The 15,399-nt window shown below is 35.7% G+C and overlaps 1 protein-coding gene across 3 annotated transcripts in view; it reads right to left on the bottom strand.

The window, feature by feature from the left end:
- The window catches only part of LOC125653815 (germinal-center associated nuclear protein-like), a 43,946-nt gene that overhangs the window by 7,039 nt on the left and 21,508 nt on the right, over positions 1 to 15,399 (bottom strand). For all 3 annotated transcript variants that reach the window (XM_048883443.2, XM_048883446.2, XM_048883444.2), the window contains exons 13-24: positions 13,802 to 14,070; positions 12,000 to 12,149; positions 11,723 to 11,789; positions 10,178 to 10,375; positions 8,830 to 8,932; positions 7,652 to 7,794; positions 6,166 to 6,323; positions 5,538 to 5,702; positions 4,804 to 5,345; positions 4,230 to 4,393; positions 3,832 to 4,011; positions 453 to 707 (exon numbers count right to left, since the gene is read on the bottom strand). In XM_048883443.2, the coding sequence (XP_048739400.2) occupies positions 453 to 707; positions 3,832 to 4,011; positions 4,230 to 4,393; positions 4,804 to 5,345; positions 5,538 to 5,702; positions 6,166 to 6,323; positions 7,652 to 7,794; positions 8,830 to 8,932; positions 10,178 to 10,375; positions 11,723 to 11,789; positions 12,000 to 12,149; positions 13,802 to 14,070 (2,394 nt within the window). The remainder of the gene's footprint in view (positions 1 to 452; positions 708 to 3,831; positions 4,012 to 4,229; positions 4,394 to 4,803; positions 5,346 to 5,537; positions 5,703 to 6,165; positions 6,324 to 7,651; positions 7,795 to 8,829; positions 8,933 to 10,177; positions 10,376 to 11,722; positions 11,790 to 11,999; positions 12,150 to 13,801; positions 14,071 to 15,399) is intronic.

The raw sequence follows: 15,399 nt of genomic DNA, 5'->3' as shown, positions 1-15,399 counted from the left end.
TATTAGTTAAAAGTATCACTAAACCCACAGGCCTTATCAGTCACCTGAGTATTAGTTAAAAGTATCACTAGTCCCACAGGCCTTGTCAGTCACCTGAGTATTAGTTAAAAGTATCACTAGTCCCACAGGCCTTGTCAGTCACCTGAGTATTAGTTAAAAGTATCACTAGTCCCACAGGCCTTGTCAGTCACCTGAGTAATATATATATGGTGTGACTGTAGGACCAAGTGAAGCATGAAACGGCCATTGGCGTGTCCAAAGTGATAATCCCGTTAAGTATGTTAAATCGTAATTCATTTAAAAATATAATTTGTATTCTATGAATTTCCCGTTGTGCTAAACACCCAGTAACATCTAGATATGAAAGGAGGACATATGATAAATTTTCTCTCTAACCACAAAAAATTAAGACAATGGTTTTTCACAATTTTTAAAATACATTTGCATCTTACCTTATCTGTGACCTCTGGATCACCCACATCCACACCGTTCAGAAAATCTTCATCATATTTAACAATACACAAGGACAAGTCACTCAACTTCCCATCCATCACCAACTCCTCAATATTCAAACATCTCCGCACAAAATTCTCATCTACATTTTCATTGGCTGGAACAGGGCACAAGACAACCAATGGTAGAGGAGGGGATATCGGCTTGCTCCTTATGAGTTCTGCTAATCTACTTTTCTCTTCTTCCCACAGAAGCTGAAAGAAGATACAGACTTATAAGCTCTACTGAATAAATATAACCCTGTCTCTAGTAACCCTACATTTCCTACTATTACAAGATGTTTTATGTGTGTAACAGGAAGGGAGAAAAATGCATCAGATCAGACTCCGATTCGAACCTGTCATGCCACCTGAATCTCCAGTCAGGTGCTCTACTAACTGAGCTATCTTGCCATCCACGATCAAACCCGTCTGACTGCCATATGTGAATACAATAAAAGGAAAGTGCTGTGTATACATCATAGGTGGATCCAGGAATTTGTGAAGGGGGGGGGGGTCTAGCACTTGATCTTTTATTTACTTTTCACAATCTCCACCCCCACCCCCATTTACACCTTTTGTCTATGTACATAACATCTTAGGGAGATTTTGAGACAGTTCTATACATGAAATGCTTTGTGTTATTTACTACTTGTTTCCAAAGTTCTAGTCATTGTTACCGATATACTCAGATCTGATTTTAAATAATAAAAAAAAGCTGATTTAAAGGTTAATCCCTATAGGCAAGGGGTCTGATAGTTGCTCTACCAGAAGCTCTGTGGTAAATGGTGCAAAATCCCACATTCTGTGCATTTCCTGGCACTTTTTCACTTTTAAATTGTCCGCTTCTTAAACAAAACTTTTATACTACATATACTTTTTATACCCCTGCATAAAAATGTGGGCGTATTAAGCTATACCGCTGTCGTCCGTCTGTCTGGGGATTTTGATGGAACTTCGTACAAAGAAAGATCACAATGTGGAGATGTGCATGTTACAAGGAGAATGCTATCCCACTATTTTTGAAGGAGTTAGGGCTCTTGGACTTGGATTTATTTTTTGCAAGTGCCTTGTCTTTGCAACTCCTCTTAAACCCTTTGGGGGATTTCAATGAAACTTGGTAGAAAGGAAGATCACAATGTGTAGATATGCTTATTACAAGGGGATTGCTGTCCCACTATCATTGAAGGAGTTACAGCCCTTGGACTTAGATTTATTTAATGCAAAATACATTGTTATTGCAACTCAGACAAAATCCCTTTGTGGATAATCCTTTCTTACTTATTCAAATTCCTGGGTCAATAATGTATGCAGGCGTATCATGTACCAGTTTAGCAGTGCCCTATTTTTTTTTTACATCGGTTAACTTCATATAGGTTTTTTCCTTGTGTTGCCGTTCAACAACAAACTCGGGGCTCAAAATAACAACCAGTCTCTCTTAGCAACCCCGAACCACACTTATGCATTTTGGACAGTCAGACACACTATCATGTCATACACTGTAGTGCACATGACAAATTTATGTTGTTGAAAGACTTATTCAATATTGATATCTGTACTCTTCTTGCAAAATTTATGCAATCTAGCTTAAAATATTGTTAAATGAAATCATGGTTACAAGCCTATTTCATATATACATGTGTTGTCTATCTGGGTTTTTGTTTGAGAGGTGTTGTCTATCTGGGTTTTGTATATACAGTGGAACCCCGTTATTACGTTCCCCCTTTATTACGTTAGTCCGCATATTACATTGGAATTTCAAAGCACAAAACCATTTCTTAACAAACCTATATAAAATAGACCTCGTTATTACGTTGTCCTAAAATGCCGGGACTCGGTATTACGTTGTAAATATTCCGACAAAAACGTAATAAACCCCTAATTATTCAATAGTGATTCTCAAAATAATAAGCCATTCACACCTTGACTGCCTGAGGCAGTCACCACGTAAATTTCCTGGTCTGTTTGGGGATTAGAGACGCTTGACTGATCACGCTTCGATAGATCTAGCGACATCAATACAGGTGAATACCCTGTATAGAAGCCAGTGATAAACAATTAAATAATGTTTATTTAGAAATTGTACTCTATGAAATTTAATTCATTTTTCATATTTTGATAATCAAAGAAATAATTTCTCAACCACTTGCGTGTTCAGCATAGTGTGATTACCTTCGCTATTAAAACTCTGTTCACGGACAGCTTTGGTACCAAACAAGAAAGACAAAATTTATCGTAGCAATGTTACAACCGCTTGGGTAACTGCTTGGACATAGGTGACTAAAGGTGTTCAATTAAAAAAATTGTTCGTTGTTTGGACATGCAGCTTGGGTGTTCGTAAATCTCGTCCATACATACACCAATCTATTGGCCGATTTGTGCACAGCATTTACCTCAGTGAATATTTTAAAATCCCTTGATGCGCACGTGATTTTAGTGCCATCATTTAGCATTATAAATGAAATCTTCGTGCATCATTATATATTTTTTTTTTATGTGGATTGCGCTTAAATTGTTCTCCGTGCATGTTTATCGTTGGTGAGAAGTGTGCAAGTGTTGGGTATCGTGTGCGTTTTGTGTCTATAGTTTTGTTGTTTTTTGGGTGGGATTTTTTTTTATTGTGTTGTGTATTGTGTAATTAGAGAACTTAATAAAAACGATGTTTTGTTATTTTTTAATACGAATGTTGAATACGAACCGGAACGAGTTATTGAGAGAAATTTACATGAACGCATTGTTTTAAAGTTGAACAAAATGGCGGTCCAAACGAATGCAGAAAAAGCAACGTTTATCAAAACATCCTTATGTATCCTACACCGAAATAAAGAAAAGGGATAAGAACATGAAGAATTATGGACATTAAAGATAAGATGTAAATAAAACAAAGTATCATAGTCTTTTAAACAAAGAAACAGTAAAGATATATTCACACACCCCTTCACGGAGTACCAACGGACGATATACAATTTTCAAATGATATTTTTAATGGATTTAACAGGGAACGTTTATTACGTTGCCCCCGGTATTACGTTATTTTATCGTGACAAAATGGAAAACGTAATAACGGGGTTCCACTGTACATCTGTTGTCTATCTGGGTTTTGTATATACATGTGTTGTCTATCTGGGTTTTGTTTGACATGTGTTGTCTATCTGAGTTTTGTATATACATGTGTTGTCTATCTGGGTTTTGTATATACATGTGTTGTCTATCTGGGTTTTGTTTGACATGTGTTGTCTATCTGGGTTTTGTTTGACATGTGTTGTCTATCTGGGTTTTGTTTGAGATGCCTTCCAGACATCGCCACCGATTCAAATGAATGGTTAATTCCACAACTTACCCACTCCGGATCTTCACTGAGGGGTGGTGGCATCACAAAAAGAAGGCCGGAGGTTCCAGTCAGGGACCCTGGGACATCATCGATGGCTATATTACCCTCCAGGAGCCTCACACACACCCCCAGACTGCCCGACATTGATTCATGTGTCACGGGTACAGTGTACAAACTCAGTAGTTCATTCTACATAAAAATATCAGTCACAAATGTTACTTGAAGCTTCCTGTCTAAAATAAAACATCCTACATAAAAATATCAGTCCAAAAAGTTATTTAAAGCTTCCTTTCCACAAAAATACATTCTACATAAAAATATCAGTCAAAAATATTACTTGAAGCTTCCTGAATTCACTTAGAATTTCTTATTTTCACCAATTTCTGCAATAGTTTAAATTATTCTACCTGTATTGAAGAGTGTTGTTGAGATTTGGAGGTTCCTCTCTGAAACTTGGCCTTCAGCCAGCTGGTCAGGTGACTTAAACTCTGACCTTGGTGGTCGGTCTGCACACAGTCTGGGTCAGGTAAAGAGATCACAAGTTTCCAGAACAAATGGTTGGATGTCGTATCTTAAAAGTAATAAAACTTTTTGTCATGATACATAGAGCTATATATTGCTGAACTTCTTTAACTGCTTCCCCTAAGATAAGATACAAATAACAGGTATAATATACAATGTTTACTGAATAGGTGGAGCGTTAGGTGTGACTGTTTCTCTATGATCACAATAATAATTAATTTGAAACAATTGATCTTTAAAAATCTACAAGATATGGGAGGATACCCACTTACGAAAGGAAAATTAAAATTAAAGAATGTAAACGTTAGTCCACAGAGATTTCTCAGAAGTGATATGATGATAAAGAAAGTCTCTTAACGTATTGCGTAATCACTGACTTTTTACTGTAATAAATCGTGGAATCTGGTCTCAGTAGACATATCTGATCTCTTTATTCACATGGTACAGGTGTAAACATACTTTTAAGAAATGAATTCTTTCTCTTCAACAGCAGGCTTCCAACAACAGAACCAATATTCAATGGCTTCCAAGCTTTCTGACGACAGAGATTTCTGTAAATTTCATGTGCTGTTAGAACTTTATCTTCCATCTCGGATCTTTTCACGTACAACATTGTTGACTCCACGGATAGTTTTGTTGTCTGGTTCACAAAGAATCCTTCCTCCTGCACACAATCGACCTGTCTATCTGGAATGAGGGTGTCAATCTGTTGAGATGGGTCCATCATGCTGTTTGCTGAAGGGAAGTCAAGCATGGAGCGTTTGAATTTGATTCGAGCAGCATTCTGGGCTTTCCATATTCGGAAAAAGCGACCTGCTCTCTTGACCTTGACACAGTGTTCAATGCCATCTAACTGTTGCAACCTTTCTACCACGTCTCTCTGGTAAACTTCCTCCGCTATAGGTTGAATCATGTCCTGGAGATTAATGTACAGAATGGCATCTGCCACCTCCGCCGAACACCTGTGGATTTGTTGTCTCTTTAATTCTGCATGAACTTCCCTAAATAAAAAATATCTACATGTAAATTCTGAACATTCACAACAACACTAGAAAAACAGCAAAAAACAAAAATTTACATGCAAATGATGAAAATGCTGATACTCTATTCTGCTGTGCACATTTTTAGCTATCAACAGTACAGTGCAATCTCTATTTTGCATTGGACGATTTTTAACTATCAACAGTATGTACCTAATTTCTGCCGTGGACAGATTCAATGTCTCCTGGTCCAGCACTTCCTTCAGAATCTCACTGGTCAAGAACACTGCTGACCGATTTATCATGGCCTCTCTTTCAGCTTTCTGCTGTTTTTGTCTCAGTATCTCTGCCTCTGTCTCAGCTTGCTTGGCTAATGACCTAGTTACATATATACAGTATGTGAGGTGTTTTTATTACAATGACCTAATTACATATATACAATATGTGAGGTGTTTTTATTACAATGACCTAGTTAGATATATACAATATGGGAGGTGTTTTTATTACAATGACCTAGTTACATATATACAATATGGGAGGTGTTTTTATTATATAAGAGCATTCTATGTGCATGTACGATATACTTGAACTCAGTTCTGATTGTTAACACCAGAAATTGACTTTTGTGGTAGAACATCTTGTGCAGAAAGAAAATTCTGATAGTCTTGTGACTGCCTCGGTAGAAATAGAGCAACTAACATTACATAACAAAATCTAAAAGTCTTGTGACTACTCCAGTAGAAATGGAGCAACTAACATGACAAATTCTGATAGTCTTGTGATTAGAAATACAACTTACGTCACAAATTCTGATAGTCTTGTGATTAGAAATACAACTTACGTCACAAATTCTGCCACCACTTCTGACATGACAGAATCACACATGGATTGTGAGATCTCCATCAGATGATTCACGTCACGCTTCACTTCCTGTCCGATCTCCAGACACATGGTGTCAATCACATTCCAGAATAAAAACTTGGCTGTCTCTTTCACATCCTAAATACAGTAAAACATGGTTATAGCGACCCTCCAGGGCCAGCGAAAAACAGTCCATTATAACCAAACTTCATTATACAGTAAAACACGATTATAGTGTAAACACAGTTACAGCCAACCTCCAGGGCCAGTAAAAACAGTTTGTTATAACCAAACTTCATTATATAGTAAAACACGGTTATAGTGAACCTCCAGCGCCAGCGAAAAATAGTTCATAATATCCAATACAATTTTCATGATTTTCCTCTCACGGGGAATAAACATTACATCACAATCAGCATGAATTCATTATCAGTGTGTTCATTATAAGTATGTTTTACTGTATATTATTACAAAATGTAACTTCATTGATATATCTAATCAGCTAAATGTTTAGTTATAGATTAATTGAAAAAAAAATTGGCGTACAGAACTTATTTACTTGGACAAGAATAATTCATTTTATACTACAATACATGTAGTGTGTGATTCTAATACCTCACTACAAAATACACACTTATACATGCATGATGAGATATTCACAGCAATGTTTACTATCAAAATATTAAATGATTATTGATGAATTCAAACTCTTTACTATCAAAATATTGAATGATTATTGATGAATTCAAACTCTTTACTATCAGTATATAGATGATTATTGATGAATTCTAAGTGTTAACTATCAGTATATTAGATGATTAATGATGAATTCTAAGTGCTTACTATCAGTATATTAAATGATTATTGATGAATTCTAAGTGCTTACAATCAGTATATTAAATGATTAATGATGAATTCTAAGTGCTTACTATCAGTATATTAGATGATTATTGATGAATTATAAGTGTTTACTATCAGTATATTAAATGATTATTGATGAATTATAAGTGTTGACTATCAGTATATTAGATGATTATTGATGAATTCTAAGTGCTTACTATCAGTATATTAGATATAGATGATTAATGATGAATTCTAAGTGCTTACTATCAGTATATTAAATGATTATTGATGAATTTTAAATGTTTACTATCAGTATATTAAATGAATATTGATGAATTCTAAGTGCTTACTATCAGTATATTAAATGATTATTGATGAATTCTAAGTGTTTACTATCAGTATATTAAATGATTATTGATGAATTCTAAGTGTTTAATATCAGTATATTAAATGATTAATGATGAATTCTAAGTGTTTAATATCAGTATATTAAATGATTATTGATGAATTCTAAGTGTTTACTATCAGTATATTAAATGATTCTTGATGAATTCTAAGACAAACACGATGTATAAATCAGTGATTCTCGTAACTTTCTTTAAAACTGTACATATGACTCTGACCTCGTTAGTATAAGTGACCTTGACCTGGGGTGCAATAGGTTGGAAGGTCACTAGGTTATCCCTTGAGACTAATGCCTGGTCAGGAACCGTATGGCTGCCGGCAGTATCCTTGGCTGCTTCTTTTCTTGGAGAATCCACAAAATCTGAAATAGAAAATTTGAAGTTTCTGTACAAAGAACGTTGGTTACCTTGGTTACCTGGTATTTTAAGTATTCAATGTACTGTAGTTTGTTGTATTTGATATTGACAATCATGGTATCCATTTCAGGCTTTCAGTAAGAAATCTAGGATATTTAAAATTAGAAATTTTTGGGGAAAACTCTTTCTCTGATTATATATACAAGGAAATTTTTCTCATCAACAAATTTTTAGCAGATTGAATAGAAAAGACATCAATGTAAAGCATCAAATCTCTTGTGGCCCCACCATATACCCCAAGGGGCGATGGTATGAAACTTTGAACCCCTATTGTGGCCCCATCCTGTCCCGAAGGGGGTTCATAGTGTAAATAAACTTTAATCTACACCATATGACAATGCTGAATATATAGTATATCAATTTGACTTATTGTATCAGTTTTGTTCTCAAGATCTTAAAAGAATTCCCCTAGATATGTGTATCCTGATGTGAAGCTTTCAGCCCCTATTGCAGTTCCATCCTGGAAGCAAGGATCAAGATCTGAACAAATCTGAATTGTCATTAGAGAAGAAAGCTCCCACACAAGACTTTGCTTTTCTGGTTCAGCCTTCCTTCAGAAAAAGATACACTCCACCCTTATTCCCGGCAGTCTTAAGTATCTCTTCCAAGGAAGGGGGCGTGACCAAATTTGAATCCCTTTACCCAAGGGTGCTTTGTGGCAAGTTTGGTTGAAATTGGACCATAATAAGAAATATGTATTGTTGTCATCAATGAACTGAGATAAAACATGATTGACTCTTGATCTTAAATCAAAAGTCATTGTTAGAGAATTTTATTTCACCTACAAAAGCTCTGGTAAAAATATAATCAATTCATAAGAAATTGGGTCTTTTTAAACACCCCACCCTATTTTCATTGTTTCTTAATTATCTCCCCTTAGAAGGGGGCATAACTTTTGAATTGACTTTCAAGCATAGTGAATTAAGTTGAGTATATCCGGTCTTACAAAGTCTCGGTTTTGTACAGGTATACAAACACACCTGATTCTTTGACTATGATCTGTCCAATAAATCTCCCATTGGCATCGAAGCTGACCTCTGGTTCTGGTAAAGAGAACGCTGGCATTGGTCCTCCATTGATTGCCTGTAGACAAAAACAACAGAGCTTACTAAGATAGGATAACAAAACATCATCAGCTATCGTTCAGAAATCGATTATTCTGTGTGCTATTTCAAAAATCTTTTCTTATCATTAAACCCTTCCCCATGTCAAAATGTTACATTCACAGACAAAATTCAACCGTTTATTTTCCAATCACAAGCTTGCAAAGAGGCATGAAGATAAATACGGCAAACATATTACATTTAGAAGTATAATCTTTCTGGTATTTTTAGCAGAAGAGAACTTCCGCTAAATCAAGTACACCACATTATGTTTATTGCAATGGGTCAGCTTGCACATACAGAATGTATAATGTAATGGCCAAAAACTTTAAAATCATGCTAAAGCCAAATAAGGTCAAACTTCATTTTCGGTATTAAAATGTGTACACACCAAATATAATACATTTATAGTATACTGCGTAAAGTACAGATGAGAACTGCGTAAAGTACAGACGAGAACTGCATAAAGTACAGATGAGAACTGCGTACAGACAAGAACTGTGTAAAGTACAGACGAGAACTGCGTACAGACGAGAACTGTGTAAAGTACAGACGAGAACTGCACACAGACGAGAACTGTGTAAAGTACAGACGAGAACTGTGTAAAGTACACATGAGAACTGTGTAAAGTACAGACGAGAACTGTGTAAAGTACAGACGAGAACTGTGTAAAGTACAGACGAGAACTGTGTAAAGTAGAGACGAGAACTGTGTAAAGTACACATGAGAACTGTGTAAAGTACAGACGAGAACTGTGTAAAGTACAGACGAGAACTGTGTAAAGTACAGACGAGAACTGCGTAAAGTACAGATGAGAACCGTGTAAAGTACAGACGAGAACTGTGTGAAGTACAGATGAGAACTGTGTGAAGTACAGATGAGAATTGCCAATTTTCATGGATTGCTGACTAAGATTTTAGATCTATAGTTCCATTGGAGTGTAATTTTGTGAACATGTTTCAGCACATACATATATCATTTAATTCTTAATTTCTAGGAACTGGTATATCCAAAAAAAAAAAAATCCATGAAAATTGACACCTTCAAAGTACAATGATTCAACATTAAGGCAATAAACAAAATATATATAGACACGTATATATAAGGAACGTATTGCCATTTACTAAAAACTGATACTATGACCTTGACCTTTGAATACGACAAACAGAAATCATTAGGACTTTACGACTTTTAAAATCACCATTAACTTGGTTGCAATACTGACCTCACCCACAGTTGTATTGCGTTTACTTTCAATAAGAGCTGATCGTCGAGGGCACCAGTTTTCTTCAGGTTCGATAAACAAAGATTTGTCCAGAGTCACACAGTTGTCCACTGTGGTCAGTCCAAAGAACTGGCAAAACTGAGCCGCCTCACTTTCATCATTGAAGGCCAGAGTCCTTACTAAATCATCCAATGGCAGCTACAAAAACATATTTTCTGCTATTAACTATATCATTATCCTTCTACAGTTTGTCACTACATGTTCATGATTATGAATTAAAACTACTAAGTACTGTTTAGAAATGACATTAGTTAACATAGGTCATGCAGCAGTATATTGCACTGTAAAACACACTTATAGTGAAGTCCAAATAATTTTGATTCGTTATTAATGTAATTTGTAATAAACAGTTAGTTCAAGTTAAGTTTTAATGGTTCACTACTAGGGCTGAGTATTGGTCAGAAAAATTTGATACAATACGATGCGATATCAAATTTAACGATACACGATATAATGGGATTTACTATTTATCAATGTAAAATCAAACAAAAACCAGATAACAACAAAAAACGAAAACGTAAAACAACTTTTCTGAGACAAAGTAAAAAAAAAAGGAGAATTACAATAATTCACTGAACTTCAATCAAAGTATATAGATTCACGACTTCATGCAGAGTAGCAACTATTTTTCTTTTTTAATATGTCCCTAAATCTGATTATCTCATTATGAACCGACACTGTTACGAATGTAAGAAAATCACAATACATATACATAGCCAACATATCTGGAGACATGAGTTGTCTCGCTGCGTTTATGAAAGTTGAAGATAATGAAGTGATCAATCTCATAACTCCTATAAGGAATACAAAATAGAGAGGGTTGGACAAACACAGACCCCTGAATATACCAAAGGTGGGATCAGGTTATTTAACACAATGTTGTGATGCCGGTGCAAATGAAATATATATCGTTGTCCCTTCCGATGTGGCGACTTCTGCTGATCATATACTGCATTGTGCTTGTTTGTTTATTTGTTTTTTGTTTTGTTTTTTTCATTTCTGAAATAATTCTAGCATTTCGATTTACTTGATGACATTTTGCATAAATAATATTAGGAATGTTGATCCCGATCAAAAAAATTGTACATTAACCTGAATACACACAGAAATATACTGGTAGGTGTATCATAGGTTATGTTTCAATATTCGGCAAAAACTTAAATATCGATATGTATCCAGATCTCGATAAATTGGTTAACCCCTACTCACTACAGGGAATGAATAAAGTGAATTCATTATAAATGTGTTCACTGTAACTGTGTTTCACTATAAATGTGAATTCATTATAAGTGTGTTTACTGTAACCGTGTTTTACTGTAAGTGTGAATTCATTATAAATGTGTTCACTGTAACCGTGTTTTACTGTAAATGTGAATTCATTATAAGTGTGTTTACTGTAACCGTGTTTTACTGTAAGTGTGAATTCATTATAAGTGTGTTCACTGTAACCGTGTTTTACTGTGCCTCATACATGAGTTATTTTACCTGCACTCCTTTTCGATGAGCTTTCACCAGGATCTGTAATGCCTTTTTTCTAACTTGAGTAAAATACCTATAAAATTTCATTTGGCATTGATCAATAAAGCATCTTGAAAGCAGTTACAATAAAATTATAGGAAAATGCTTTAACAAAATGGAAAACGGACAAACAAGAAAAATACTGCTGTTCTATACCATTACATGCACATGTATTTTACAAATAAAACAGGTTTCTCAGAGAAATAATTGTTTGAGATTTCTAAATATTTTGAGTTTTACTCACCTGTGTAGGATGCATGAACAGAGGAAGGTGCCTCCCTTCACCAGCCTGAAGAACCGTACAAAGTTATTGCTGTTGAGGGCTGCGTAAACTTTGAGGGCGTAGTTAATGAATGCCGTGTTCTGTATCTCAGGTCGTAACTGCTGTGTTTCTCTGGGAAAAAAAGATGAACATCAGTCTCCACTGAACTCAGCTTAGGACATGTGCATTGAGCATGTGTAGAAACTAGTTAATATGTACAGTGGAACCCCGTTATTACGTTCCCCCTTTATTACGTTAGTCCGCATATTACGTTGGAATTTCAAAGCACAAAACCATTTCTTAACAAACCTATATAAAATAGACCTCGTTATTACGTTGTCCTAAAATGCCGGGACTCGATATTACATTGTAAAAATTCCGACAAAAACGTAATAAACCCCTAATTATTCAATAGTGATTCTCAAAATAATAAGCCATTCACACCTTGACTGCTTGAGGCAGTCACCACGTATATTTCCTGGTCTGTTTGGGGATTAGAGACGCTTGACTGATCACGCTTCGATAGATCTAGTGACATCAATACAGGTGAATACCCCGTATAGAAGCCAGTGATAAACAATTAAATAATGTTTATCTAGAAATTGTACTCTATGAAATTTACTTCATTTTGCATATTTTGATAATCAAAGAAATAATTTCTCAACCACCTGCGTGTTCAGCATAGTGTGATTACCTTCGCTATTAAAACTCTATTTACGGACAGCTTTGAAACAAGAAAGACAAGATTTATCGTAGCAATGTTACAACAGCTTGGGTAACTGCTTGGACATAGGTGACTAAAGGTGTTCAATTAAAAAAAATGTTCATTGTTTGGACATGCAGCTTGGGTGTTCGTAAATCTCGTCCATACATACACCAATCTATCGGGCGATTCGTGCACGGCGTTTACCTCAGTGAATATTTTAAAATCCCATGATGCGCACGTGATTTTAGTGCCATCATTTAACGTTATAAATGAAATCTTCGTGCATCATTATATTTTTTTATATGTGGATTGCGCTTAAATTGTTCTCCGTGCATGTTTACCGTTGGTGAGAAGTGTGTAAGTGTTGGGTATCATGTGCGTTTTGTGTCTATAGTTTTGTTGTTTTTTGGGTGGGATTTTTTTATTGTGTTGTGTATTGTGTAATTAGAGAACTTAATAAAAACGATGTTTTGTTATTTTTTTTTTAATACGAATGTTGAATACGAACCGGAACGAGTTATTGAGAGAAATTTACATGAACGCATTGTTTTAAAGTTGAACAAAATGGCGGTCCAAACGAATGCAGAAAAAGCAACGTTTATCAAAACATCCTTATGTATCCTACACCGAAATAAAGAAAAGGGATAAGAACATGAAGAATTACGGACATTAAAGATAAGATGTAAATAAAACAAAGTATCATAGTCTTTTAAACAAAGAAACAGTAAAGATATATTCACACACCCCTTCACGGAGTACCAACGGACGATATACAATTTCCAAATGATAATTTTAACGGATTTCACTGGGAACGTTTATTACGTTGCACCCGGTATTACGTTATTTTATCGTGACAAAATGGAAAACGTAATAACGGGGTTCCACTGTAATATCATAAACCTTTTCTTGTGATATATTTTTAAAATGCAAAACCATTCCTTAATACAGTAAAATGTGATTTATTGTAAAATCTCTGTGATTTCATGGGTAATAGGGAACCTTTATTATGAGAGAAAAGTAGATGTATTATGACTGTTCATAGCAAATACCCACCCCCCTAATATCCACACAGACTGACCTGAGAATATCACCCTCATTGAGATTCATCAGCACCATATAGCACCTCATCTCTGCCTCATTCTTACAGAACACCTGCTTCTTTTCCAGGTCTGAGTAATTTTCCTTAAGAGTCTGCAGACACTTGGTCTTATTTTCATCGTTGATCTTGGCGTCAAACGAGTGCATGTCCTCCTCGCAGAGCCGCTCCGCACAGAAGACGTGGAAGCGGACACACTTCTCCAGGAGCTCCGTGCTCTCTGTTGTACAGAACTGCTGCTGGGTGATCTCCTATAATGAACAGTTCTACCGTCTAGTACTTTGAATGATCATTCCAGAAATGTGAGAAGTACACACACACACACACACACACACACACACACACACACACACACACATATATATACATGTATACACATGTACATGTAAAAGAAAATGGTCAGTGGCTACAATAGAATAACAAGATGTGTTTGTGAAACACAAATGCCCCTGATAATGGCTAATTCCAAAGATGGCCAAGGTCACAAGGACAAATATCTTGGTACCAGTAGAAAGATTTGTCACAAGAAATGTTTGTGTGCAATATGAAAGCTCTACTATTCACCATTTAGAATTTATGACTAGTGTCAAATTTTTTAAAAGTAGGTCAAATGCCAAGGTCAAACGGTTTAGTACCCACGGATTTGAAAAAATACATGTGTTACAAAGATCTCGCAAAGTCACACCTCGGATTAAGATTGTGAACTTACATGTGTACACCCGGATTATCATCCCAATCTTGTGGTCTCCTAGCTCCACAATACAGTGCACCGTGCAATGTTGATAAAAGGCAGAGTGAGACAAAATGTGACGCCATGTCTATGTGTTGACGTACGTCACAAATTTCATGACTTATAGACGCAATACAAAGAAACAGTGATTTAGTAAATGAATATAAATATAAGAAATGAACAGCACATTTGAGCTGTTCGTGGTCAATATGAACGGATTTGGATTTGAGGCAAATTCTGTGAATTGTGCTAGCCAAGGTCAAACGGTTTAGTACCCACGGAAAGGTCTTGTCACAAGGAATACTCATGTGAAATATCAAAGCTCTAGCACACACTGTTCAAAAGTTATTGGGCAAGGTTAAAATTTTTAAAAAGTAGGTCAAACTCCAAGGTCACAGGGTCAGGACTGTTGGTACCCACGGAAAGGTCTTGTCACAAGGAATACTCATGTGAAATATCAAAGCTCTAGCACTTACTGTTCAAAAGTTATTAGCAAGGTTAAAGTTCCATGCAGAATGACAGACAGCACAAAAACAATATGCTCCCCCGATCTTAGATCTAGGGGGCATAAAAACATGAGTACCGCAAACAGTGCAACATGTGCCCATATTGGACCTGTAAGGACATGCACTCTGAATTGATATCATACATATTCTGAATAGAAAAACCTTAAAGTAGGTCATAATGCACCAATCTATCTGACATGTGAACTGATTATGTATTTCTCTGAGAGGGAGGTTGGAACAAAATTTCAGGGCAATACCTGTGTATTCATAATGATAAAAAATCTAGAAAACTGTTTTACCTACTTTTACCTCTAAAGTAGGTCATGGTGCACCAACCAGCTTCA

The sequence above is a fragment of the Ostrea edulis genome, chromosome 7 (genome assembly GCF_947568905.1).
Source record: "Ostrea edulis chromosome 7, xbOstEdul1.1, whole genome shotgun sequence".
NCBI lineage: Eukaryota > Metazoa > Mollusca > Bivalvia > Ostreida > Ostreidae > Ostrea > Ostrea edulis.
Note: the sequence above shows the minus strand (reverse complement) of the source record. Positions and strands in the feature narration are given on the sequence as shown.